The sequence below is a fragment of the Bemisia tabaci genome, chromosome 7, assembly GCF_918797505.1.
Source record: "Bemisia tabaci chromosome 7, PGI_BMITA_v3".
NCBI lineage: Eukaryota > Metazoa > Arthropoda > Insecta > Hemiptera > Aleyrodidae > Bemisia > Bemisia tabaci.
In genome coordinates, this window is record NC_092799.1 from 52,783,243 (window position 1) to 52,807,906 (window position 24,664).

Consider the following 24,664-nt stretch of genomic DNA (forward strand, 5'->3'; position numbering starts at 1 on the left):
TTTTTCCGTCAAAGCAGCATCGCGTTCCCCCGCGACCGTCCGAGAGTGGTTGCACCCTCGATTGCCCCGTTGAAGGGCAACTAATGCGAGAGACACAGAAAATCGCCCAGGTAGGAAGCGTATAAGTGCGAGAGAGATAGAAAATCGCCTTGCACGACGCGATTGTGTGCGAGTGAGAAAGAAAATAGCCAGGCGGCTCGCTACAGTGTGCGAGAGAGACAGAAAATCGCCCAGGTAGGAAGCGTATAAGTGCGAGAGAGATAGAAAATCGCCTTGCACGACGCGATTGTGTGCGAGTGAGACAGAAAATAGCCAGGCGGATCGCTAAAGTGTGCGAGAGAGACAGAAAATCGCCCAGGTAGGAAGCGTATAAGTGCGAGAGAGACAGCAAATAGCCAGGCGGGACTTGGGTGGTTTTTCCGTCAAAGCAGCATCGCGTTCCCCCGCGACCGTCCGAGAGTGGTTGCACCCTCGATTGCCCCGTTGAAGGGCAACTAATGCGAGAGACACAGAAAATCGCCCAGGTAGGAAGCGTATAAGTGCGAGAGAGATAGAAAATCGCCTTGCACGACGCGATTGTGTGCGAGTGAGAAAGAAAATAGCCAGGCGGCTCGCTAAAGTGTGCGAAGGAGACAGAAAATCGCCCAGGTAGGAAGCGTATAAGTGCGAGAGAGACAGCACATAGCCAGGCGGGACTTGGGTGGCTTTTCCGTCAAAGCAGCATCGCGTCCCCCCGCGACCCTCCGAGAGTGGTTGCACCCTCGGTTACCCGTTTAAGGGCACCTAGTGCGAGAGAGACAGAAATAGCCCAGGTAGCAAGCGTATAAGTGCGAGAGAGATAGAAAATCGCCTTGCAGGGCGCGATTGTGTGCGAGAGAGACAGAAAATCGCCCAGGTAGCAAGCGTGTAAGTGCAAGAGAGATAGAAAATCGCCTTGCACGACGCGATTGTGTGGGAGTGAGCCAGAAAATAGCCAGGCGGCTCGCTAAAGTGTGCGAAGGAGGCAGAAAATCGCCCAGGTAGGAAGCGTAAAAGTGCGAGAGAGACAGCAAATAGCCAGGCGGGACTTGGATGGTTTTTCCGTCAAAGCAGCATCGCGTCCCCCCGCGACCCTCCGAGAGTGGTTGCACCCTCGGTTGCCCCGTTGGAGGGCACCTAGTGCGAGAGAGACAGAAAATCGCCCAGGTAGTAAGCGTGTAAGTGCGAGAGAGATAGAAAATCGCCTTGCACGACACGATTGTGTGCAAGAGAGACAGAAAATCGCCCAGGTAGCAAGCGCATAAGTGCGAGAGAGATAGAAAATCGCCTTGCACGACGCGATTGTGTGCGAGAGAGACAGAATATAGCCAGGCGGCTCGCTAAAGTGTGCGAGAGAGACAGAAAAGCGCCCAGGTAGGAAGCGTGTAAGTGCGAGAGAGACAGCAAATAGCCAGGCGGGACTTGGGTGGTTTTTCCGTCAAAGCAGCATCGCGTTCCCCCGCGACCCTCCGAGAGTGGTTGCACCCTCGGTTGCCACGTTGAAGGGCACCCAGTGCAAGAGAGACAGAAAATCGCCCAGGTAGCAAGCGCATAAGTGCGAGAGAGATAGAAAATCGCCTTGCACAACGTGATTGTGAGCGAGAGAGACAGAAAATAGCCAGGCGGCTCGCTACAGTGTGCGAGAGAGACAGAAAATCGCCCAGGTAGGAAGCGTATAAGTGCGAGAGAGACAACAAATAGCCAGGCGGAACTTGGGTGGTTTTTCCGTCAAAGCAGCATCGCGTTCCCCCGCGACCCTCCGAGGGTGGTTGCACCCTCGGTTCCCTCGTTCGAGGGCACCCAGTGCGAGAGAGACAGAAAATCGCCCAGGTAGCAAGCGCATAAGTGCGAGAGAGATAGAAAATCGCCTTACACGACGCGATTGTGTGCGAGAGAGACAGAAAATAGCCAGGCGGCTCGCTACAGTGTGCGAGAGAGACAGAAAATCGCCCAGGTAGGAAGCGTATAAGTGCGAGAGAGACAACAAATAGCCAGGCGGGACTTGGGTGGTTTTTCCGTCAAAGCAGCATCGCGTTCCCCCGCGACCGTCCGAGAGTGGTTGCACCCTCGATTGCCCCGTTGAAGGGCACCTAGTGCGAGAGAGACAGAAAATCGCCAAGGTAGCAAGCTCATAAGTGCGAGAGAGATAGAAAATCACCTTGCACGACGCGATTGTGTGCGAGAGAGACAGAAAATAGCCAGGCGGCTCGCTACAGTGTGCGAGAGAGACAGAAAATCGCCCAGGAAGGAAGCGTATAAGTGCGAGAGAGATAGAAAATCGCCTTGCACGACGCGATTGTGTGCGAGTGAGACAGAAAATAGCCAGGCGGCTCGCTAAAGTGTGCGAAAGAGACAGAAAATCGCCCAGGTAGGAAGCGTATAAGTGCGAGAGAGACAGCACATAGCCAGGCGGGACATGGGTGGTTTTTCCGTCAAAGCAGCATCGCGTCCCCCCGCGACCCTCCGAGAGTGGTTGCACCCTCGGTTGCCCCGTTTAAGGGCACCTAGTGCGAGAGAGACAGAAATAGCCCAGGTAGCAAGCGTATAAGTGCGAGAGAGACAGAAAATCGCCTTGCAGGACGCGATTGTGTGCGAGAGAGACAGAAAATCGCCCAGGTAGCAAGCGTGTAAGTGCAAGAGAGATAGAAAATCGCCTTGCACGACGCGATTGTGTGGGAGTGAGCCAGAAAATAGCCAGGCGGCTCGCTAAAGTGTGCGAAGGAGGCAGAAAATCGCCCAGGTAGGAAGCGTAAAAGTGCGAGAGAGACAGCAAATAGCCAGGCGGGACTTGGGTGGTTTTTCCGTCAAAGCAGCATCGCGTCCCCCCGCGACCCTCCGAGAGTGGTTGCACCCTCGGTTGCCCCGTTGAAGGGCACCTAGTGCGAGAGAGACAGAAAATCGCCCAGGTAGTAAGCGTGTAAGTGCGAGAGAGATAGAAAATCGCCTTGCACGACACGATTGTGTGCAAGAGACAGAAAATCGCCCAGGTAGCAAGCGCATAAGTGCGAGAGAGATAGAAAATCGCCTTGCACGACGCGATTGTGTAGGAGAGAGACAGAATATAGCCAGGCGGCTCGCTAAAGTGTGCGAGAGAGACAGAAAAGCGCCCAGGTAGGAAGCGTGTAAGTGCGAGAGAGACAGCAAATAGCCAGGCGGGACTTGGGTGGTTTTTCCGTCAAAGCAGCATCGCGTTCCCCCGCGACCCTCCGAGAGTGGTTGCACCCTCGGTTGCCTCGTTCGAGGGCACCCAGTGCGAGAGAGACAGAAAATCGCCCAGGTAGCAAGCGCATAAGTGCGAGAGAGATAGAAAATCGCCTTGCACGACGCGATTGTGTGCGAGAGAGACAGAATATAGCCAGGCGGCTCGCTAAAGTGTGCGAGAGAGACAGAAAAGCGCCCAGGTAGGAAGCGTGTAAGTGCGAGAGACAGCAAATACCCAGGCGGGACTTGGGTGGTTTTTCCGTCAAAGCAGCATCGCGTTCCCCCGCGACCCTCCGAGAGTGGTTGCACCCTCGGTTGCCTCGTTTAAGGGCACCCAGTGCGAGAGAGACAGAAAATCGCCCAGGTAGCAAGCGCATAAGTACGAGAGATAGAAAATTGCCTTGCACGATGCGATTGTGTGCGAGAGAGACAGAATATAGCCAGGCGGCTCGCTAAAGTGTGCGAGAGAGACAGAAAAGCGCCCAGGTGGGTAGCGTATAAGTGCGAGAGAGACAGCAAATAGCCAGGCGGGACTTGGGTGGCTTTTCTGTCAAAGCAGCATCGCGTTCCCCCGCGACCCTCCGGGAGTGGTTGTACCCTCGGTTGCCCCGTTTAAGGGCACCTAGTGCGAGAGAGACAGAAAATCGCCCAGGTAGCAAGCGTATAAGTGCGAGAGAGATAGAAAATCGCCTTGCACGACGCGACTGTGTGCAAGGGAGACAGAAAATCGCCCAGGTAACAAGCGTATAAGTGCGAGAGAGATAGAAAATCGCCTTGCAGGACACAATTGTGTGCGAGAGAGACAGAAAATAGCCAGGTGGCTCGCTAAAGTGTGCGAGAGAGACAGAAAATCGCCCAGGTAGGAAGCGTTTAAGTGCGAGAGAGACAGCAAACAGCCAGGCGGGACTTGGGTGGTTTTTCCGTCAAAGCAGCATCGCGTTCCCCCCGACCCTCCGAGAGTGGTTGCACCCTCGGTTGCCCCGTTCGAGGGCACCCAGTGCGAGAGAGACAGAAAATCGCCCAGGTAGCAAGCGTATAAGTGCGAGAGAGATAGAAAATCGCCTTGCACGACGCGATTGTGTGCGAGTGAGACAGAAAATAGCCAGGCGGCTCGCTCAAGTGGGCGAGAGAGATAGAAAATAGCCTGGCGGGAGGCTAATGTGTGCGAGAGAGACATAACAGCCCGGCGGCTCGCTCAAGTGTGCGAGTGAGATAGGAAATCGCACGGTTGGACTTCCGTTGTTTTTACGGCATAGTCGCATTGCGTTCTCCCGCGAACCTCTGAGAGAGGTTGCGCCCTCGGTTGCCCTTGGCGCCTCGCTCAAGTGTGCGAGAGGGCTAGAAAATCGCCCAGGTAGCAAGCGTATAATTGCGAGAGAGATAGAAAATCGCCTTGCATGACGCGATTGTGTGCGAGAGAGACAGAAAAAAACCAGGCGGCTCGCGCATAAGTGCGAGAGAGAAAGAAAGTCGCACGGTTGGACTTGCGTTGTTTTTACGGCAAAGCCGCATCGCGTTCCCCCGCGACCCTCTAAGAGCGGTTGCCCTTGGCAGGACTCTTTAGTGTGCGAGAGAGAAAGAAAATCGCCTGGCGGGACGCTTGCAAGTGCGAAAGAGACACATAACAGCCAGGCGAACACACATCCAAGAGTCAGTAAATCGCATTTAAATGTGAATAGGGATGCCCACCAGTTAAGGGATACCTGCAGTTTTATTTCCTCACTTTAAATACCGATCTTAAAGATAGGAGTGAAGGAAAAAACTACTACAACCAAGAATACACTATATTCACTTCTCATGTTAGGATGCTTCCCATACAATAAGAGTCTTTTGTTGAAAACCTGGGCCCCCATTCAATTGCTTTTTTAATGCAATGGCCGGTTAATGAGATTTTCCTAGCGCTTTTTTCAGTTAAGCGAGCCTGTCTTGAGTAAAATTGTTGGGAGGAGGGTTGTGGAAACCGAACATACCATCACTTTAATTCCCCAGATGCATTTCACATGCAGTTAGAACCATTCAGTAAAAATGTGAGCAATCTTTGAGTTGCTACTCCAAAGTTGGGGCCAATAATTGGCGTAATTTCAGTGTTTTTCAGTTTTGCGCGTTTTTTTTGGGCAAAAACTCGAAGTAAAAGATATTTAAACCCAAAATACCATTGATTTTATTTTTCAAACATATTGTACACACATTAAGGACCATTCAGGCAAAATCTGAGCGATTTATGAGTTGCTACTCCAAAGTTAGGGCTGACAATTAACGTAATTTCAGTGTTTTTCAGTTTTGTGGGCCTTTTTTGGGCAAAAACTCGAAGTAAAAGATATTTAAACCCAAAATACCATTGATTGTAATTTTCAAACATATTGTACACACAGTAAGGACCATTCAAGCAAAAAATGAGCGATTTTTGAGTTGACTTTTCAGGGTAATGGTCGATTATCGGAATCATTTTGGTGTTATTTTCAGTTTTTTACGCCTTTTTTGGACAAAAGTGAAAAAAAAAGATACTAAAGCCCAAAACACCATCAGAATTGTTCTTCAGGCGTCTTTCTAATGCTCTTAGGAGCATTTTAAAAAAAATTGGAGCAAAAAATAACCTACAGCTCAAAAGTTATAGGCATTTGAAGAGGGGAAGGTTTCGTCGCCAAAATCAGACAAAATCACAACGAACAATCAACCGCAGCACATCAATGAGTGAAGTCGAACATTTCATGCATTTTTTTCTCAAATCTACATACTTTCATTGACATTGTGTCAAATTTTCACTTCAATCCGACGAAAAATGGGCCCGGTGTGAATTTTATTGGGAAAAATGACCCTCTCTTTCTCGGAAGTTCGAAACGTCACTTTCTTGAAAATTCTTAAAACTTCAAAAATTCATATCTCAGTGAGTTTTTCGATTTGAGACCTAATATTTTGCAGAAGTTCATTATTTGGTGGTCTGATCAAGAAAAAAATTTATCATCAAAATCCGAGTCGGGCGGTTGCATGGCTGGTAGGTTCTATATGAAATGACCCTCATTACAAAAAACCAATTTTAATGAAAGTCCTTGATTCAAGCTTTCAAACGAGCTATCTTTGAACTTGGGGGAACAAATGATTCAAAAGTTATGACCATTCAAAGCTGGCTTGGCGCGCTATTTTTGAAGCGCGCGTGCCATCCCTCTCTACCTTTTTCCCTGGTGTCCACTTCAGCTGATAACGGATACAGAAAGGTCCAAAGCTCCTTCCACCTAAAGAATGACCAGTCATTAGTGCAAAATTACTTTTATTTCTAACTAAAAAAGGGAAATAAAAATAAATTAAATGCTAATAAATGATAAGACACTGGCATACATTATTTTTTCGCCCCCCCCCTTTCATGATTTTACATTTAATAGCCAAATCAAGCCTCTTTTATCCCAAAATACACTCAAAAGCTGCAGATAATATTCATGGGCTCTTGTACGCAACTAGCGGACCAGCATTTGAAACTCGCATACTTTTCTCTGATCTATTCCCATCTTATCAAGATTTATCTGCACAGGAATAATCAGATACCGCAATGATGAAAGGCTTGATTTGGCTATTAAATATAAAATCGTGAAGGGGGAGGGGGCGAAAAAATAATGTATGCCAGCGTCTTATCGTTTATTAGCATTTAATTTATTTGTATTTCCTTTTTTTCGTTAGAAATAAAAGTGTTATTGCACTAATGATTGGTCATTCTTTAGGTGAAAGGAGCTTTGGACCTTTCTGTATCCATCATCAGCTGAAGCGGACACCAGGGGAAAAGGTAGAGAGGGGTGGCACGCGAGTATACACTCCGCGCACTTCGAAAACAGCGCGCCAAGCCAACTTTGAACGGTCATGACTTTTGAACCATTTGTTTCTCCAAGTTCAACAATAGCTCGTTTGAAATTCATTAAAATTGGTTTTTATAATGATTCATGCGTTCCTCTTAATAGAAAAACCCGAAAAACCGAATTTTTCGGGCTTGAAAATCAAACAATGATTTTTCCACATTGAAAAATTACCAAAAACAAACTATACCATACCTAAAATGAAAGGTCTTGTCAAGAGCTTTCATTTGAGCCCAAGATCAAGTTGATCCGTTGCTTCGTTCAAAATTTATGGTGGTCGATGCGTTTGAACTTTGACCCCCTCCCCCTTGGAGGGCTGGATGAGAAATGTCACCGGATTTAGGCCTCTCCGATGATCCGTTATGATTCCTGAAAGTATGGATGTAAAAGCTCTTGCAGCCATTTCCTATGGAAAATGGGACAGCCTCTTTCACAATTTTTAGTTCCTTGACTGTCCAGGCTCTCCATAAAGTCTCTGACTTTCCAGGTTCCACAGACCACCGGAAATCCTGTTATAATAGTTCAAAGAAACATGTACAAGTTCAATAACTCACCTCTTTACAACTCGACGTTTTGGAGCAGCATTTCAAGAGTCCTCTGATGACAAACTAAATTGAGCTTGGAGGCTCCTCCAAAAAGTGGACGACATAGGAAAAAACTTAGACATGGTACAACTGCAGACACAGGTAGAATACATGCAGAGGGATTAACACCTTGATCGAAAACTGCTTGTGTTCTACTTGGAGTGATAGAGCAAACCTTTTGTGACAATACTGAAAATTAAAAAAATATAAATTTCAAACTTGATAAATATGTCCAGTAAAACAGTAGAAGTAGTTGTTAGCATGTTACTAGCCGCAGTATTTTCAGTACGTATCAACAGTGAAACTGCAAAAATGCATATCTTGTTAGCAATGTTTCAAAATCTCTGCCCCTATTTTCTTTCTTTAAAAGGAAATGAACCAATGCCTTGGCAAACCAATGCCAATTTTGCCACCTTGGAATAAAGTTACGTTCTTGTGTCCGGGAAAAGACGAATCATCTTTCAAACTTGATCTGTGTTTAGAAAAATGGTCAACAAAAGAAAAAACTCACCTCCTTCTTACTCTGAAGCAGCATCTAACATTTTTTAATCCCTATTTTATCATCTAACATTTCTAGAACAGATGCAAAAACAAAATAGTTAAATTAATTTATAAAAAGGTAGAAAAATGCACAAGCTCTTCAATTACATGAGTATTACATTCCCAGACTTTTTCATGCATTTTCAATGTTTTTATTTCTGAAATTTCTTATAAAAATGCTTTCAACAAAAGGTTTCTCTCGCTAAGTTTTCGAAAATTGAAAAAATCCAAAATTCAAGAACTTAAAGGCCAAAGTTCTAATTTCCACAATGGAGCTTGTGGTGGTGATAGAGAATAATTAAATGTTGCGATTGAAAGAAAGAAATCAAGAGTCCGCAGAAAAATTCCCTGACTTTTTCAGATTTTCAATGACTTTTCACGAACTCGCTACCCGCCTAACTTCCGAATCATATTCGATCAATTTTTGCAGACACTCCTGACAAACAAATTAAGGTGATTTTTTTAAATCTATCAGAAAGAAAAGAAAGACTACTGTAACTTCTAACAAATAAGGATCGGAGCATGAGTAAAAATTGAGTAGAATTACCTTAGGGGAATGTTTTGGATTCCACTATTCAAATGAGATCCAACCAAGATTTTCGGTCTGAGCATGTTTTCTTTTTTGTTTCTGTTTTTAAGGATTATTAGTTTTTAAATTTTTAACAATCAATTATGAGAATCAGTTGCTCTGTTTTCCACATAAGGGGTCCTAGGCACCAAAGACCCTTTTCATAAACAGCTCCTTAATTTTGAATTCTTGTGGACAAATGTCACTTTTGCTTTTCCTGCAGATAATTAAAACTCTTATTTTCAGAGATGGTTTCACTTACCTAATATTTTTCTCTTCCTGTTGGGAGCGTCTTTCAGTCTTTTCATCTGTACCGCGTGGAATTCCGCTAGAACTCATGGATCGAACCCATGGCCTTTGTTAAGATAGTATTTACCCTTTGTGAACATTTCTGACACAATAAACGTTTCTGACTCTGTATCAGTCTTTCCTCTATTCTTCTTTTTCCTCTGCAGAACACAGAATGAAATCAACTTATGACAAATGACAAAGATGAATGAGAAAATTTTTCGCTGGTTTAGATAACGTTCAAAACAATACACCGTAAAATTCAGGTTCATCATTGCATGGAAGTTTCCTTGTCACTTTTTTGTTATGCTGGAAATCATTGAGGAAAATACTTATTACACTGAGTAATATTTTATTTAATGGACCACTAAAGAGACAAAGTGCGAATTTGCACGTTGTAACACTCGTTTTCTCATCAAAATTTAATGTAGAACAATTATTAAAAGTAACTCCTCATCAAGACGTTGACGTTTTTCAATATGTGCATTCAAACTTCTCACTGATAGGGAAACCATGATCTATTTGAGATAAATTGCACACTAATAAACATTACTCTCGCGGTCTCAGAGGTATGAACATACACGAACCTCAGTCTCAGAGCTTAGGCTTAGCTGTTGGACATTATTTACACTTGGAACAACGCAGGGTGAAGAAGGAAAACTGCTTAGTTACTTAAGAAGCCTACAAAAACTTGTATACAAAGCCCAATTTGATTCAAGAAGACTCTTGTTTATCATATGAATAGGAAGTTGTTTGCGACCACTGCTAAATAAAAACGCTGATAAATTTTGTTTAGAAGTTTACTTCAGCCAATTTCGTTGCTTGAATGTTCAAGAAATTGCGCATTTGTTAATTTGGTGGAGTTTCATAAATCATCAGATCTGCCACCTCATGATTATTTGATCGATCAATATTTGTGAAATTTTATTCATTTATCGAATACTGCAAGTGTTTTGGAGGGTATTAAAAAACAAATATACAATTATGAAAACTTGTGGTCCTGCGTCAAATTATATCAGTCAATTCACAGATGAACCAAACCCAATTTTTCAAGTTATTCTTTGCTCCTAGAAAATGGCCTTTAGAACAGCGGCAAGGCGTGAACAATCAATTAACAATATTTCCCCATTTGAAGCTATAGTAAAGAATCGATTAAGGTGTTCCTTACGAACACCCTGTTTATCGATTCTTTTCCATTAGTTCAAATGGCAGATCAATCGATGCATTGCAAAGCACAACACGCCACTGCTTTAGAAGCTATGAAAAAGGCACCCAAGTCATGTGCATCACAGTCCTAAAGGTATTACAATTAACGCAGAACAAATCGGAGAGAAGAAAATGGAAAAGTAATTCAGAAAAGTAGTACTAACCGGACTGGACAAATCACTTGCATCCAACTTGTATACTCTTCGTTTTACCAAAGTCTGATTCGGATTGCAATTGTCCAAAGGGATGGGTTCCCACGCTTTTGCTATAACTTTTCCTAGAGACACAATGTTTTCTCGCTCTGGATTTTTTTGAATTCTGAGAAGCAATTCAATGAAGAACTCGTTAAATCATAATTTGAGGAAAAGTTAATCAAGTTTTGTTTAAAATTATCAGCACTGTTGATTTAGAAATTGGTAAATTCTTTCTGATTTTACTGAAGAATTTTTTCCTTGAAAATGACTGCAGCCATTTTGAACTTGGGCACATTGTCATGTTATAAAACAAAAAATGAAAATAATTCGAGATTACGTTTTATTTTCATCTTTTGTTTAAAAACCTGACAATGGGTACAAGCCTAAAATGGCTGTAGTTTTTCAAAAGGAAAAAAGTCTACAGTAAAATCAGCGAGTGAAAGATTTATCCATTACTGAAAAAAATATTTATCATTACAAGTCTTGCTAACTTTTGGAAAGAAATTATCCTTTGAAACAAACTCAGCACTGTAAGATAAAAATAAGGTTTTTACGCTTATGATACAGCCAGGTGTTTTGATCATCATTTTCAAGAAATGCTTGATCTCATCAAGAAAACCATGCATATTATACAAAGTTTTTATAAAGAAAATTACAAAAATCAAAAGGAAGAAGAAAAGCTTCATTAGGTATTAATAAAAACAATAAATAAAAAAAATTGAACAGAGGAAAATAAAGCAAAATAAATACAATAAAAAGCTGGTTCGCCATCAAAAATCCTCAAATTTTAGACAAAATATACCTGACTTTTCAAAAATATTCTTCCTCAGTCTCTTGCATCAAAGTCAAACCATTTTATTTTCTTATGATGTGCTATGGAAAATCGCCATAAGAACATTCAAATGCTGTCAAATTTCCTCCGATAAAAACATTATTTAGGTAGAAATATTTTTCCTTGGTGTTTCATATATTTTGGATTTACTTGCGAACATAATAATCCGAAAAATTGGAAGAAAAATAAATACAGCTTCTCCAATCAAATTCATGTTTTATCAAAGGAAGTTTGCCAATGCCTGAAAGTTCATACAGCGCTTTTCACTTACTTCTGCCGACACTCATGTTCTTCCTCAGTTTCTTTTTGAGTATCTTTCAAACTTTCAGGCGAATCGTTCATGGGGAGGTCCATAAGCGGAGGGGTTGGTGGTGGTCTTGGAGGAGGCGGGGACAGAGGATTGTGTCCGTTCATCATCAAGTGATCCATGTCATTATTGAAAATTTCCTCATTAACAGGATGCCTGGCAGCCTCTGAAAAAGTCGTTAAAAAATTACCTCAATTTATTTTTATTGACATTGTGAGGACATGGAAAGGGATACAACCTAGAGAGTCGAATCTGGAAATACGCTGGGGATTTACAGAGGAGAAATTTACATTACAACATAGATTTTTCAGGAAAAAAATAGATCAACATACCATTTAATTTTCTTTTTAATCTCAATAACCAAATCATCTAGTGCTTAGGTGATGAAAAATTATGAATCAATTTTTGTCAGATTATTTCTACCGTTCACAGTAGAAAAGAATTGGCAACCTTCACTGATGTTTTTTCCAAAATCAGGATAACTTATAATTAAATTAAGACGAGAATTTTTATCAGATTGGTATATTTGGTCAGCTTTGTATCAAACGATATATTGATGATGGATAAACAAAGAGATGAGGGATGATGGATCTTCCCTTTTATTCCGGGTAATGAATAAGCACAACGTTTTATACAACCTTGTACGATCCTTTGACGTACCTGTGTAACACAGGGGGTAACTGCGTAACTGGGGAAAATACCGCTTATTTCACGTCACCAACCCCCAAGGATTTCTCATGCCAAAAATGGGAACATCTCGATCAAACGATCCGGAGATCAGTGAGTGGAGTGGCACTTTTATTAATATGGATAGCAGATCGATGAGTTGAAGAGATCAAAAATCAATATGTCGAAGATCGATAGGTCGATTATTCGAAAATCGATAAGTCGAAGATTGATAGATCACAAATCAATGGATCGAAAATTGATGAGCCGAAGATCCATAGGTCGAAGATCCTCCCCGAACTAACCTCTTTACAATACTTTTACGTACCTGTGTAACTTGGGGTGGAATGCATCACTAGGGAAAATGCCGCTTATCTCGTTTCACCAACCCCCAAGGAGCCCTCATGCCAAAAATGGGAACATCCTGATCAAACGATACAGATATCAGTCAGTGGAGTGGCGCTTTTATTAATATAGATAACAGAGTGAAAATGCAGAAAAAATGCTTTAAAAAAACTGCATAGTACTGAACATTATTTGTGGAGGCATTCAATGCATTCTTTATACTTGTGTTCAATGTATCATACAACATTTTTTTTTTTTTTTTTTTTTTTTTTGAGAAATCTTGTGAGTTCAGCAGTTGCAAAAATGAACTTTACATGATAGCGCGCTACTGTAGACGGACATGATTGCAGCCAAACTCCAAACTTTGACACAATCATTTTCGGACAAAGTAAAATGCACCGCGTTTAATTCCGCAGAAAACTAAATGAGAGGCAAATCACTCATCTTCAATGATTGAACATCTACCGTAAAATTTTTTATTTCAAGCCAATAGTTCAAGATCAAAATTACACAGTAAAATCAGCTGTATAAAAAACAACTTGACTCTTTAACCTAAACATTTCTTTACAACTCAAAAAGAATTTACTCATTTTCATTTATTTATCTGCTTCTCAACTAAGGTTAAATTCCAAAGAGTTGATGATTTCAAGGTTTGACATTAAAATATGTGCGTGGAACAGTTTTTAAGAAAGAGGAGATACGTAGATTGTTTTTATAATGGTTGATTTGACTGTTCAAGGGATACAAATGTGTTTTGTACCTGTAAAACTTTGTTCGATGATTCTTTCAGGTAACACACACCAATCTTCAGGTTCATAATCTTCTTAGAGGTAACCGCTTCTCGTAATGGGCCAAAATAATGTGGGGAAAAAAGAGGTGGAGTATAATAAAATGAACTAGGTAATGGACCCTAAGGTCAAACAATTACGGATTGCTTAGGGTAATTTTAATGTGTCTGACTTAAACGATAAATTGAGACAATATTTGGAAAAATCTGAACTGAAAGATGAAAACTTATGACTGTGATTTTCTTTAAAATCACCAAAGTTTTTTAATGAACAGAATACTCAGGGAAAATTACTTTTTAGAAAAAATAAATAAATAAAAGTATAAAACGAGCTGGAGAAGAGAAGGAGATTTGTAAACATAGTTTAGGTGTCAATAAAAACATCAATAAACTCTCACAAAATTGTAGATTAAAAATCGAGGCTCAATGATTTTGTGGAACGGGATCTTATAACTGCTTCATTTGCCTGACTTTTTCGGGTTTTTCCTGACTCCAGAATTTTGTGATTCCCTGCTTTTCCCTGATCTTTGGACAAAACTACCTCTTAGATTTTTTTCCTTTGAATTACGCTGCCTGCTGTTAAATTTTGAGTGAAATTTCCACTTAGATTTAAATTATAGAGAAGGCACTTGAAAGTTGTCCCTGCTCTCTAAAACTAATACCGGCTGCAGTTGCTGAGCTGATGCGCTACTTGCCGAAGTCCTAGACTTTTCAGGTTTTCTAGAACGCCGAAAACCCTGGCGATTTGTTAAAAAAATGTGTAATGAAAGAAGTAGTTAGATGAAGTTTGACAATTTCCTGCGGATTTATCAGAAGATCAACGTTTTGTGAGACTTTAAAACATTTCGAAAAACAATGTATCTGCTAAAATTACATTCTGGATTTTCCTGATTTTTTACCTGAATGAATCGATAATTGTCTAATTATAAAAACCAACTGTATGTAATAAACTGAATAAAATGATTCACTTTTCCATGTGCTAAACTGCAAATAGTTGAAGAATGCTTGACACACTCGAACTTATCTGATTCATGACCGATTTTCGTAATTTTTCCTGATATTTTTACCAACCGTGGCTGCTCTGAAATAGAAGACACATTTACTATTAATAATACAAGTTAGTATTGGAGGAAAAACAAATAGTCTCTACCTGAATTCATCCATTTTCCAGACTGCTTCTCCTTCAGGTGTGAAAATATCTCTCGATTTATTAACCACTTTTGGTTCGCAAGGAGGTGGGAACTTTATCTGATTGCTTTGCTAGTTTATCCTCTTTCTTGTCAAGTTTCATATCAATATTTTTACCTGAAAAATAAAAAAAACAAAGCAAATTGATTAGGATCGGAAGTTCCATTGATAGAAAATTTGACTTATCGATCGAAAGAAGATTCAACAGATTGATCAAAAGAGGAGTTGAATGGTCCATAGACAAATGATTTGCCTAGTCAATGGAGAGACTTTTAGTCAATGAAACAGATGATCCAACTTATTGATTGACGGAGAATTTGATTGGTTGCTCAACAAACAATTTGACTGGTTAATCTAACGGGTCAATGAATAGACAGTTTGACTGATGGAATGATAGAGAATTCGATCAGTTAATTGACAGGAAAGGACACTACAAAATTGTTCCCACTCTCTTGAGCGGCACTAGCTGAAGTTGCTAAGCAGATGCGCTATTCGCAATATTCCGATACTTTCCAGGAGTTCCCTAAATTCCTGACTTTCCTGGATGACTGTATATTCTCTGACTTTCCAGGTTTTCTAGACTTTCGAAAACTAAGCAAGGGCTAAAAAGAGAGAAAAATAGGGGTCATCACTCCCGCAAGTTGCCCTTCAACCCAAGATTTGCCTTGTTTGTTGCGATTCGCAGATAAGGTATTTTTGGCACCCTTACTTTATGTAACCCTGAAGACAGAGGCTAGAATTTGTGATACACCTTGAAATTTTCTTTGTTAGAGATCTTAAGTCATGGGAGTTTCAAGAAGTATTTCCAAATTTTGGTTAAAGGATTACATGTCCTACAATCTCACTCTCACCAGTATTGAGAAAAGGAAGGAGTTGAAATTCTTCAACATTAAATGTTCCCTTTTTCTTCTTCTTAGCTTTTTCTTTTTGCTTAGCACCTTCTTCGCCAGTTCCAACATCACAATCCTCATTGTCTTCATCATTGTTATTTTTTTTCCGGCTGAAAAGAATAAATATGAGGTTACCAAGTATCCTCGACAAATGTATCAAAAAATGACTTGGAATTAACTAAATTCTCAGAGAAAACAGAGTTTTTAATTTAACCCTTTCGATAGAACCATTGCGTCAACCTATCCACCTGTTTGTGCATTGCCCTCTCTCTTTAATGGAACAATTTAATGGAATCCATGAACCCTCAAGAGTTGGTGCCAAGTTTCAGACTTCTTGCATAATTATCTATTAAGATATGAATAAGAAACCATGTTATACCTTAAAAAAAGCGGACGTTAGAATTCGCTGTTCATCTTAACCAAGCTCATTGATCTCCTTGAAGATAGTGTAAATAAGCACATTAAAGTACCTAGTAATAAACATAAATAAGACTGTTGCATATGGGTATCTGTAGGATGGCATCCTCTCCAATATTTTCCCTACTTTAGAAGATCAATAATATAATTTGACTCTTGGTTCCAATTTGAAAGTTAGCAAACACTTAGTTCCTTAGAAAAATCATTAAAAAACTCAACAGTTATCATACATTGATTCATTTAAAGCACTTTCCTTTTTTACATTAGATAAGTAGTTAATTATATGTCTTAAAAATAGTTTTACGTAAGAACAGGAGAAGTGGTCGTTTTTTAAAATCACTGCATCTCAATTGAGGGCTTTGGATGACAAGTGGGCTAAGAGCAGTTTTTGCTATTTCAAGGGTAGGTTTTGAAAAGTTTAAAGTAGGATGGAGCCTTGTTGCGGAGAAAAATTACAAACTCAGTTTTTGATGGTTAAAAATTGGATTTTGGTGGTGGCTTTTTCACAGAATATATTCTGGGACTAGTTTTAGTTTAAATCATTAATATCTAAAATTTTTCAAAAGCTGCACTCATCCTCCTTGTCTCCCAAGCCCTTCCATTGAATTTGCTTTAAAAAATTCCTAGAGCTCATTTTTTAGAAAAAGAATTGCTCTTTTGTTTAAAATGATTTCCTTGACGAAACCCTCTTTGCTGTACAGACGCAAATGTGCACAGCTTTGAAAACTTTAAGCGTCATTTTCTCAAAACTTAAAAGCTTAAAAACTTGACATCTGCTATCTATGCATATATGGCTTTATATACTGTCTGTTGGTATAGATATGAACTACAGTTGCATCATATTCATGACAGATGGCGGACACATCTATACTTACATGAGAGAGAGCCTTAAAGCGCCTCAGACTGCCATGTTTTGCCAATATGTTTTTCCTAACTTGGTTTGTGGGATGTACATGGAGAATCTTCATCTAGCGCCTATTGAAGGAGTAAAGCCCCTGAGAAAATACTTTGATCACTTACTTTATGTTAGCAGAAAGCCGTATGCTCCTAGTTCTTGCCCAAATTGAGTCGACATTCTTGGCAAAGATAATCAGTGAATTCTGAATCGCCATCGCAGCTTCAGCAAAATTCATTTCTTATACTGCTGAGAAGTTATTGTAGAGGTTCCTAATATTCCTCATGTATGCCTCCAGGTACTGAAAAATGTATTTGACAGGTAAGTGAAATAAGTAAGTATATATAATTTTTTCTCAGCTTTGTCATACCTAAATACTATAATATTTTGCTTCTCTTGCAGGCTTTTAAGGTGCACCTCCTAAGTGCCTTGATAAGCTTTTCTCTTATTCTGTAAAGCTTTTTTTTATCAAATTGTCGAAGACTGCAATAAATTTAAATATTCAGTCACCAACACACCAACCACTTTCTTATGGAACCATGTGGTAGAAAGACCATGTGGACCACTCTTCTGAGGTGTCTTCAAAAATTAACATTAATAATTGTGCAGCCAGGTTGCGAATTCAAGAGATGGTGAGTTCCAGAAAAAATAAGTCACCATGAAGGCTTTTTCCTGAAATCTGACACCAAACTTTAACTTAATACCTTGAAAAATTTCTCTGCTTCAGTTTGGCAAACATCTTAAAGCAAAGATCTGGAGCATAAAACATACATCAGTTCTGCATGAATGAAAGCTGGGCACTTTTTTTCAACCTCCTTTGGATAATGGGCATAAAGTTTGACAACAATGCATTAGAAGAATGTAAATCTTATCATTCAGAACTTAGGTATCAACCTCCAGTTTAAATTTGAATAGTGCGAATGGTTGTTGGACTGACAAAGATATGATTATGATTTCTCCTGGTGCAAAATTAGTTTTGAAATTATTTCCTTCATTTTAAATTAAATCCCAATATTCCTTTGAAGAGCATTCTTTCACGCGGTTTGATTTTTTTTTTTTTTTTTTTTTTTTTGAAAAATGTATCAGTCAAATGGAAAATTTAATCTTGAAAATCAGGGTGAATATTTTTATTTTAGCTTTTTAACATCTTTTGATGATGAAATGTAATTCATATGTTGGAATAAGGTGGTGAAAAGTTGTTGTATAAGAACTATGGCAATGACCTAAGAGCAAAACCAGGTATCTCTGTTTGCACTTTGCAGACTTCCTGACATAGTATGTGTTTTCTTCCGAAAATTCCTCATCATAACTACTGGAAAGTTTCCTTAACTTTTCTTCACTCTTACAATGGAGATGTTGCAAGTGTGAGGGATTTGCGATTTGACCATTGATTCTTGTGTAAAAGTTCACAAGAAAGACGATGGTGCCACTGGTTTTCTCTGAAATCATCTCCCAAGCTCAAAAAAAAGCTCTCAAAGTGAGGCCAAAATGGAGGGGATATCCCACCCTACCCTGAGAGTCCACCTCTACATCAAAACAAACTCTCCATGCAAAGATGGGGAGCAAATACATTAGCAGGGTTGCCACTTTATTTGGGGACTCCCAGAGGGACTCCAAAACTGAAAACACGGCAACCCTGCTAATGTATTTGCTCCCTAACTTTGCATGGAGAGTTTTTTTTTTTATGTAGACGTGGACTCTTAGGGTAGGGTGGGATATCCCCTAATCGCAAATCCCTCACACATGCAACATCTCCATTAGCAGAATACTCTACGCAAGTTTCATAAAGTCATAAGTCATAAAGTTTTTTTTTTTTTTTTTTTTTTTTTTTTGAGTTTTTTTTTTTGGCTTCTATTCTTTTATATAGATAAGAGCCATAAAGTTAGTTGGCTTGCTCTGCTTCAAAAAAAGGGGAGAAAAAAAAAAAAAAAAAAAAAAATAGGAGCAGAAATTTTGAAACACTGCGATGGAGATACATGATTTCTCACTTTGGTGTACAGCTTCAACATAACTTAGTTCACACTTTTAACTGAATTCTTTGTCCATAAAAACACAATGTTCTCATATCAAAGTTTTACTAAGTAGATTACAGAATGTTGGTAAAAAAACGATGGACTAAAAAGTTAGGGGACATCTTCCCTTTATGTGCACCACTATGCATCACGCATGCGCATGCACAATGCATTATGTGCATCACTATGCATAATCCTAGTCATTATTACAAGCTGTAAGCTGTGTTTAAGCTGTAAGTGGTTGTTCAAAAGAACTTGTCAATTTAAAATGCAATACTCTGAATTTGAAATTAATTTCTTGAGCCTGCAACATTTTAGGAGAGATCTTTGACAGGTTTTGAACTAAAATATAAGAAAAAGAGAACAGAAAAAATATGAGCTGTTTTACCTAAAAAATTATTCCAGTTCTCATGGATTAACAAAATGATTTTACATGATGAAAAATATTTATAACTCATACCTAGGACAAATCTATGAAGGCCAGTTTGGATAAATTGGTTGCTTTGAAGAGCAGCTCATGCTCAGAGATATCCGTTGCTTTGAAGAGCAACTCATGCTCAGAGATATCCGTTGCTTTGAAGAGCAACTCATGCTCAAAGATATCCAGTGGCTCTGGCGCCATTTTGATATGTTTTTAAATCTGTAAAAAGGAGAAATCTACATAAGGAAGAGGGCGACAAAATTCTTCGGGCTTCTTTTTTTCATGTACCTGCAATATGATGAGCAGGTTTTTAATTTGTTGCAAAGGCAACCTTCCGAAAATAATACCACTCACTAAGAGACTAATCGATTTTTTGCTGACTACTTTTACTTGAGTAAACAGTCTATGGCACATCATTTAACCGGTCGTACAGTGCGGAGAGTGATACAGTAAGATTACTGCTGAAGTTGCTACCTCAGACAGGAGTTTAACTCCTCTCAAATAAAGTTTACAAAGATACAAAGAATATGGCAAAATGCTTTAGTTCTTTTTGAATTAATTTAAGGTCTCTACATACCCATTCTGATCAATTAAAAACGGAGAGTACACTGTGAACCGAAAATAAATATTCTTGAGTGTTGCAAGAGTCAATACCAGAGAAGGTTGACGGTGGAGAGTAGATAAAATTGGTCAAATAACTTTATGCCTTCAAGAGAAAGGACAAACTTGTGTAAAACTATCAGAAGTAATACTGCTAACTTGAGGTAGAGGTATCGTCAGCTAAGTTGACACTTGAATACATAACATTCGCAAGCAACTACAATGTAGTAGTCCAACAGAAATCAAGGATTGACTAAGCTCACGATCAGGCTGCCGTCAATCCCCTATAGCTGTTGCACAAATGCATCTCAATAGACGCTATTAGTGACACGTCACAAAAAAGCGTTATACATATCGATTTATTCGCATAAGTAGCATTGAAAGAGGTTGTTATTGTTATTGCCAATGTTATTGTATGGATCCAATTCGATACAATGGAGAATCCCTATGATGACTTCACTACTAATATCATCTATTGCTTGCAAGTGGAATGTAAACAAGTGCCAACTTAGCTGACGACACCTCTTGAGAGCAGAGTAAACAGGTAATTGTGAAAAATTTAGGGTTGAAACAATGGAAATATAACATAGAACATAGGAGTGGAAGAATGGGGCAGCCTTTCTGGTCTCAGAATCGTGTAACGATACTTTATTCTTGCAGATCAACTAAAAAGTATAAGATCTGGTCAAACAGCAAATTTCTATGTTGAATATTAACCGAGGTATCTCGCCTTTAAAAACTCGACTTATAAAGTCATCCACCATGGTAGGACATATCATATTATGCACTTCCACAGTGGATGACGCCATAAGTCAAGTTTGTCAAGGCGAGATATCTCGGTTAATATTCAAGGTACCTAGAAGAGTTGCTGTTGGGACAGATCTGTTTACTTAATGCTGATCTACTAGAACCACGCATCAAAACATGATTCTGTTAACAGCGCAACTGGCCCATTGAATAAAGGAAGAAAAATGATCATGGGAAACAAAGGCTAAGCTATCGATTCGCAGGGAAGAGATTGTCTAGGTGAGCTTTCAAAATGATGAAATTGGCCTCTTTATCATAGCATGACTGCATGCAGTCAAACTAACTCTTTCCTTTAGAGATTAAACGACATGAAAGTGAAAGAAGGAAAGAGTTACAGGACATACGGGGAATGAGGAAGTTACAATTCTTGAAGAGGAAATTCAGGCGGGAAATACCTGGCAATGGAGTCTGAACTAGGATGATCATTAGGAGTAGAAACAGAATTCACAGTTCTTGCTATTTGCAGGGGATTGGGAAAAAAAACCTGTAAAACACTCTTCGCTGTGCTCAGAAGTTCCTTCTTTAAAGTTAGCTTCAGTCTCACACAGGAATCGGTCGTTGGAACTCTTGTCAGCATGCCCAGGCCAAGGGGATCAAGGTCTTCCAAGCGCAAAGCTCACACATTCCTTATCTTGTCCTAGCATGCCAACAGAGTTTCAAGAACCGGTCTGCATTCATTGATTGACTAGATGAGCTAAGAGGAGATAAAGAGATATGTACAAGGGTCCATAGTGGAGTCTCCAAGACTAAGTCCAGCAACAGACAAAAAGATATGTTCCGTCACGGGAGTCTGATGACAATTCTGTTGTAACATCGTAAGTTATGGGAACATCACTACGTTATCATTTAGGAATCAGTAGTGTAAGCTTCCTCGATTTAGTTGAAAGAGGGGCGATTGAAAGCAACACCAGAAAAACGACTCATACACTCATACCTGTAAGGATCCACTCGGAACATCGGTTTCTCCACACTTCCCATGGCTTCTTCTTGATTTTCGTTGGCCCTGTGGTTAAATCTTCGTCTCGAAGTGATGAATTACTTCTAAATGAGCAGAGAAGATGACAGTTTTAACGGCTGGTAATAAAAAAAAATTAAAACTAATAATTGAGCGAAGCGGAATTGGGGCACCGGCATCAGCTGTGTTTGAGCGGGAGAATGCATGCATGGCCGCCATGTTGAATTTCAAACAGCTGGACGAATATCGAATATCGTATCGAATGCGATTGTTCGATTATCGCACTATCGATTCTTTACCATAGCTTCTTAAGAGGACACAGCTATAGTCGATCGTTCACGAAGTTTGTCAAGAAATCCACCTCATCCACTGGACTCGGTTTTTCTCGCACCGGCTCACGGAGGAGAGAGGCCGCGGCTAGAATTCTTACGATCAGCGACCTTTCTCCTCATTTTACTTTTAAACTTTCAATCTTAGAGGAAAATGTCATAGGACCCGAAATAACGACCGTAAAATTTCCTTTCGGTTCATTACACAAAATTTTCGAAATAATAATTTTCGTGACCAAAAATAAGGGTTTTAAAAAGGGCGCAGGCAAAAATTCTTATGATCAGCACCCTTCCTCCTCATTTTACTTTTAAACTTTCAATCTTAGAGGAAAATGTCACTGGACCCATGATAACGGCCTTAAAATTTCCTATCGGTTCATTACACAAAATTTTCGAAAAAATAATGTTCGTGACCAAAAATAAGGGTTTTAAAAAGGGCGCAGGCAAAAATTCATATGATCAGCGACCTTTCTCCTCATTTTACTTTTAAACTTTCAATCTGAAAAGAAAATGTCATAGGACCCGAAATAACGACCGTAAAATTTCCTATCGGTTCATTACACAAAATTTTCGAAAAAATAATATTCGAGACCGAAAATAAGGGTTTTAAAAAGGGCGCAGGCAAAAAATGTTATGATCAGCGACCTCTCTCCTCAGTTTACTTTTAAACTTTCAATCTTAGACATAGGCGGCTCTACGGGGGTGCCAGTGGGTGCCAGGCACCCCCAAGCAAAAATTAAGTACGGTTATCGGAACCGTGAAATTACTGCTTTTAAAGATTCTGTATTCGCTCACACTGAGAAAAAATCCCAGCAATTAATTGAAAATGTTTTAAACAGAATTAAAATTGATAGCCGTGTTTTACAAAGATTCCACTGTTTTTTTATGGTAAGATTGTAATTTTGATGGAAAGTTTTGCTAAAAATTTTCTAAATTTTATTTACAGGTATTTAAGTGGAGAGGAAGGAGAGAAAAAGAGAAAGGAGGGTAGGGAAGGGATGAAACTTGAGGGCCGAAACTTAGGCCTCCCCTTTCCGACATTTCCACGTCTGGGCACCCCCAAGAATGAAGGTCTAGAACCGCCTATGATCTTAGAGGATAGGGTTACGGAAATAACGCCATAGAGGATAATATCATAGGACCCATAGTAACGGCCGTACAATTTCCTATCGTTTCATTACACTAATTTTCGGGAAATGGGAGAGGCGATGGAAAGGAATACATACAAGAAAAACGACTCGTACCTGTAAAGATCCACTCTGAATTTCGGTTCCTCCGCACTTCCCATGGCTTCTTCTTGATTCTCGTTGGCCCTGGGGTTAAAGCTTCGTCTCGAATTGATGAAATAGGAACTTCTAAATGAGTAGAGAAGATGACAGTTTTAACGGCAAATAATTCGATAAATTAAAATTAATTGAACGCGCGATCTGGGGACCGGTCGTGAATTCGTGATAGAGTAGGAAAATGCATGGCCGGGCCGCCATGTTGCATTCTTCAAACAGGTGGACGAATGTAATATCGAATATCGTATCGAATGCGATTGTTCGATTATCGCACTATCGATTCTTTACCATAGCTTCTAACGGGGACACAGCTATAGTCGATCGTTCATGAAGTTTGGCAAGAAATCCGCCTCAACCACAGATTCCGTTCTTCTCGCACCGGCTCACGGAGGAGAAAGGCCGCGGCTAGAATTCTTACGATCAGCGACCTTTCTCCTCATTTTACTTTAAAACTTTCAATCTTAGAGGAAAATGTCATAGGACCCGAAATAACAACCGTAAGATTTCCTATCGGTTCATTACACAAAATTTTCGAAAAAATAATTTTCGTGACCAAAAATAAGGGTTTTAAAAAGGGCGCAGGCAAAAATTCTTATGATCAGCGACCTTTCTCCTCATTTTACTTTTAAACTTTCAGTTTTAGAGGAAAATGTTATAGGACTCATAATAACGGCCGTAAAATTTCCTATCGGTTCATTACACAAAATTTTCGAAAAAATAATATTCGTGACCAAAAATAAGGGTTTTAAAAAGGACGCAGGCAAAAATTCTTGTGATCAGCGACCTTTCTCCTCATTTTACTTTTAAACTTTCAGTCTTAGAGGAAAATGTCATAGGACTCATAATAACGGCCGTATGAGGCCGTATGAGGCGATTGAAAGGAATACATACAAGAAAAACGACTTGTACCTGTAAAGATCCACTCTGAACTTCGGTTCCTCCTGCTCCGCACTTTCCATTGCTTCTTCTTGATTCTCGTTGGCCCTGGGGTTAAAGCTTCGTCTCGAATTGATGAAATACTTCTAAATGAGCAGATAAGATGACAGTTTTAACGGCTAATGATTCAATAAATTAAAATTAATTGAACGATCTGGGGACCGGTCGTGAATTCGTGATTCCGGGCCGCCATATTGCATTCTTCAAACAGGTGGACAAATCTAATATCGAAATACTCGTCTCGAATACGATTATTCGAATATCGCACAATTGATTCTTTACCATAGCTTCTAACGGGGACATAGCGATACTCCATCAATCACGAGAGTTGTCCAAAAAACCGCCTCGGCACTGACTGACTCAGTTTTGCATTGCGACGCACCGGCTCGAATGCCTGGCCCTCTCATCGCCATTATACTAACTTGTTGCGTTGCGGCTATTTCACTCGTTTCTGGGGATTTCGTGCTAAACCAAGGTATCCCTGAGTTATTTTGACTTTTTTCAATTTTTACGCGTTCTTTCAAACTTTCCGGAGAAACATAAAAATGTATAAGTT

General features: G+C 39.9%; 1 protein-coding gene across 3 annotated transcripts; it reads right to left on the reverse strand.

Moving 5' to 3' along the window:
- Positions 1–6,645: 6,645 nt before the first annotated feature.
- On the reverse strand, positions 6,646–24,283 carry LOC109038140 (uncharacterized). 3 transcript variants are annotated; one of them, XM_072302420.1, is made up of 11 exons: positions 24,082–24,283; positions 21,540–21,679; positions 19,776–19,904; positions 19,238–19,417; positions 16,891–17,066; positions 14,526–14,680; positions 12,572–12,667; positions 11,542–11,743; positions 10,409–10,562; positions 9,013–9,199; positions 6,646–7,831 (listed from the first exon to the last, which is right to left on the reverse strand). In XM_072302420.1, exons 7-10 carry the CDS (start codon positions 12,594–12,596, stop codon positions 9,086–9,088), a joined length of 495 nt encoding a protein of 164 aa, XP_072158521.1. In that variant the 5' UTR covers positions 12,597–12,667; positions 14,526–14,680; positions 16,891–17,066; positions 19,238–19,417; positions 19,776–19,904; positions 21,540–21,679; positions 24,082–24,283; the 3' UTR covers positions 6,646–7,831; positions 9,013–9,085. The 3 variants fall into 3 exon arrangements, with proteins under 3 accessions (XP_072158521.1, XP_072158522.1, XP_072158523.1); XM_072302421.1 differs by lacking the exons at positions 14,526–14,680; positions 16,891–17,066; positions 19,238–19,417; ... (1 more) ...; positions 21,540–21,679; positions 24,082–24,283 and adding an exon at positions 13,349–14,499; XM_072302422.1 differs by lacking the exons at positions 12,572–12,667; positions 14,526–14,680; positions 16,891–17,066; ... (2 more) ...; positions 21,540–21,679; positions 24,082–24,283 and adding an exon at positions 13,349–14,496.
- Between the last annotated feature and the right edge of the window lie 381 nt (positions 24,284–24,664).

What these genes read in the sequence shown, in the direction of transcription:
- LOC109038140 (XM_072302420.1), bottom strand. Translation starts at nt 12,596, where the DNA reads ATGCATTCCACCCCAAGTTACACAG. An exon ending in GAACATGAGTGTCGGCAGAA is followed by an intron (nt 10,563 to 11,541) that starts GTAAGTGAAAAG and finishes ATTGCTTCTCAG; the next exon opens with AATTCAAAAAAATCCAGAGC. An exon ending in CAAGTGATTTGTCCAGTCCG is followed by an intron (nt 9,200 to 10,408) that starts GTTAGTACTACT and finishes TGTGTTCTGCAG; the next exon opens with AGGAAAAAGAAGAATAGAGG.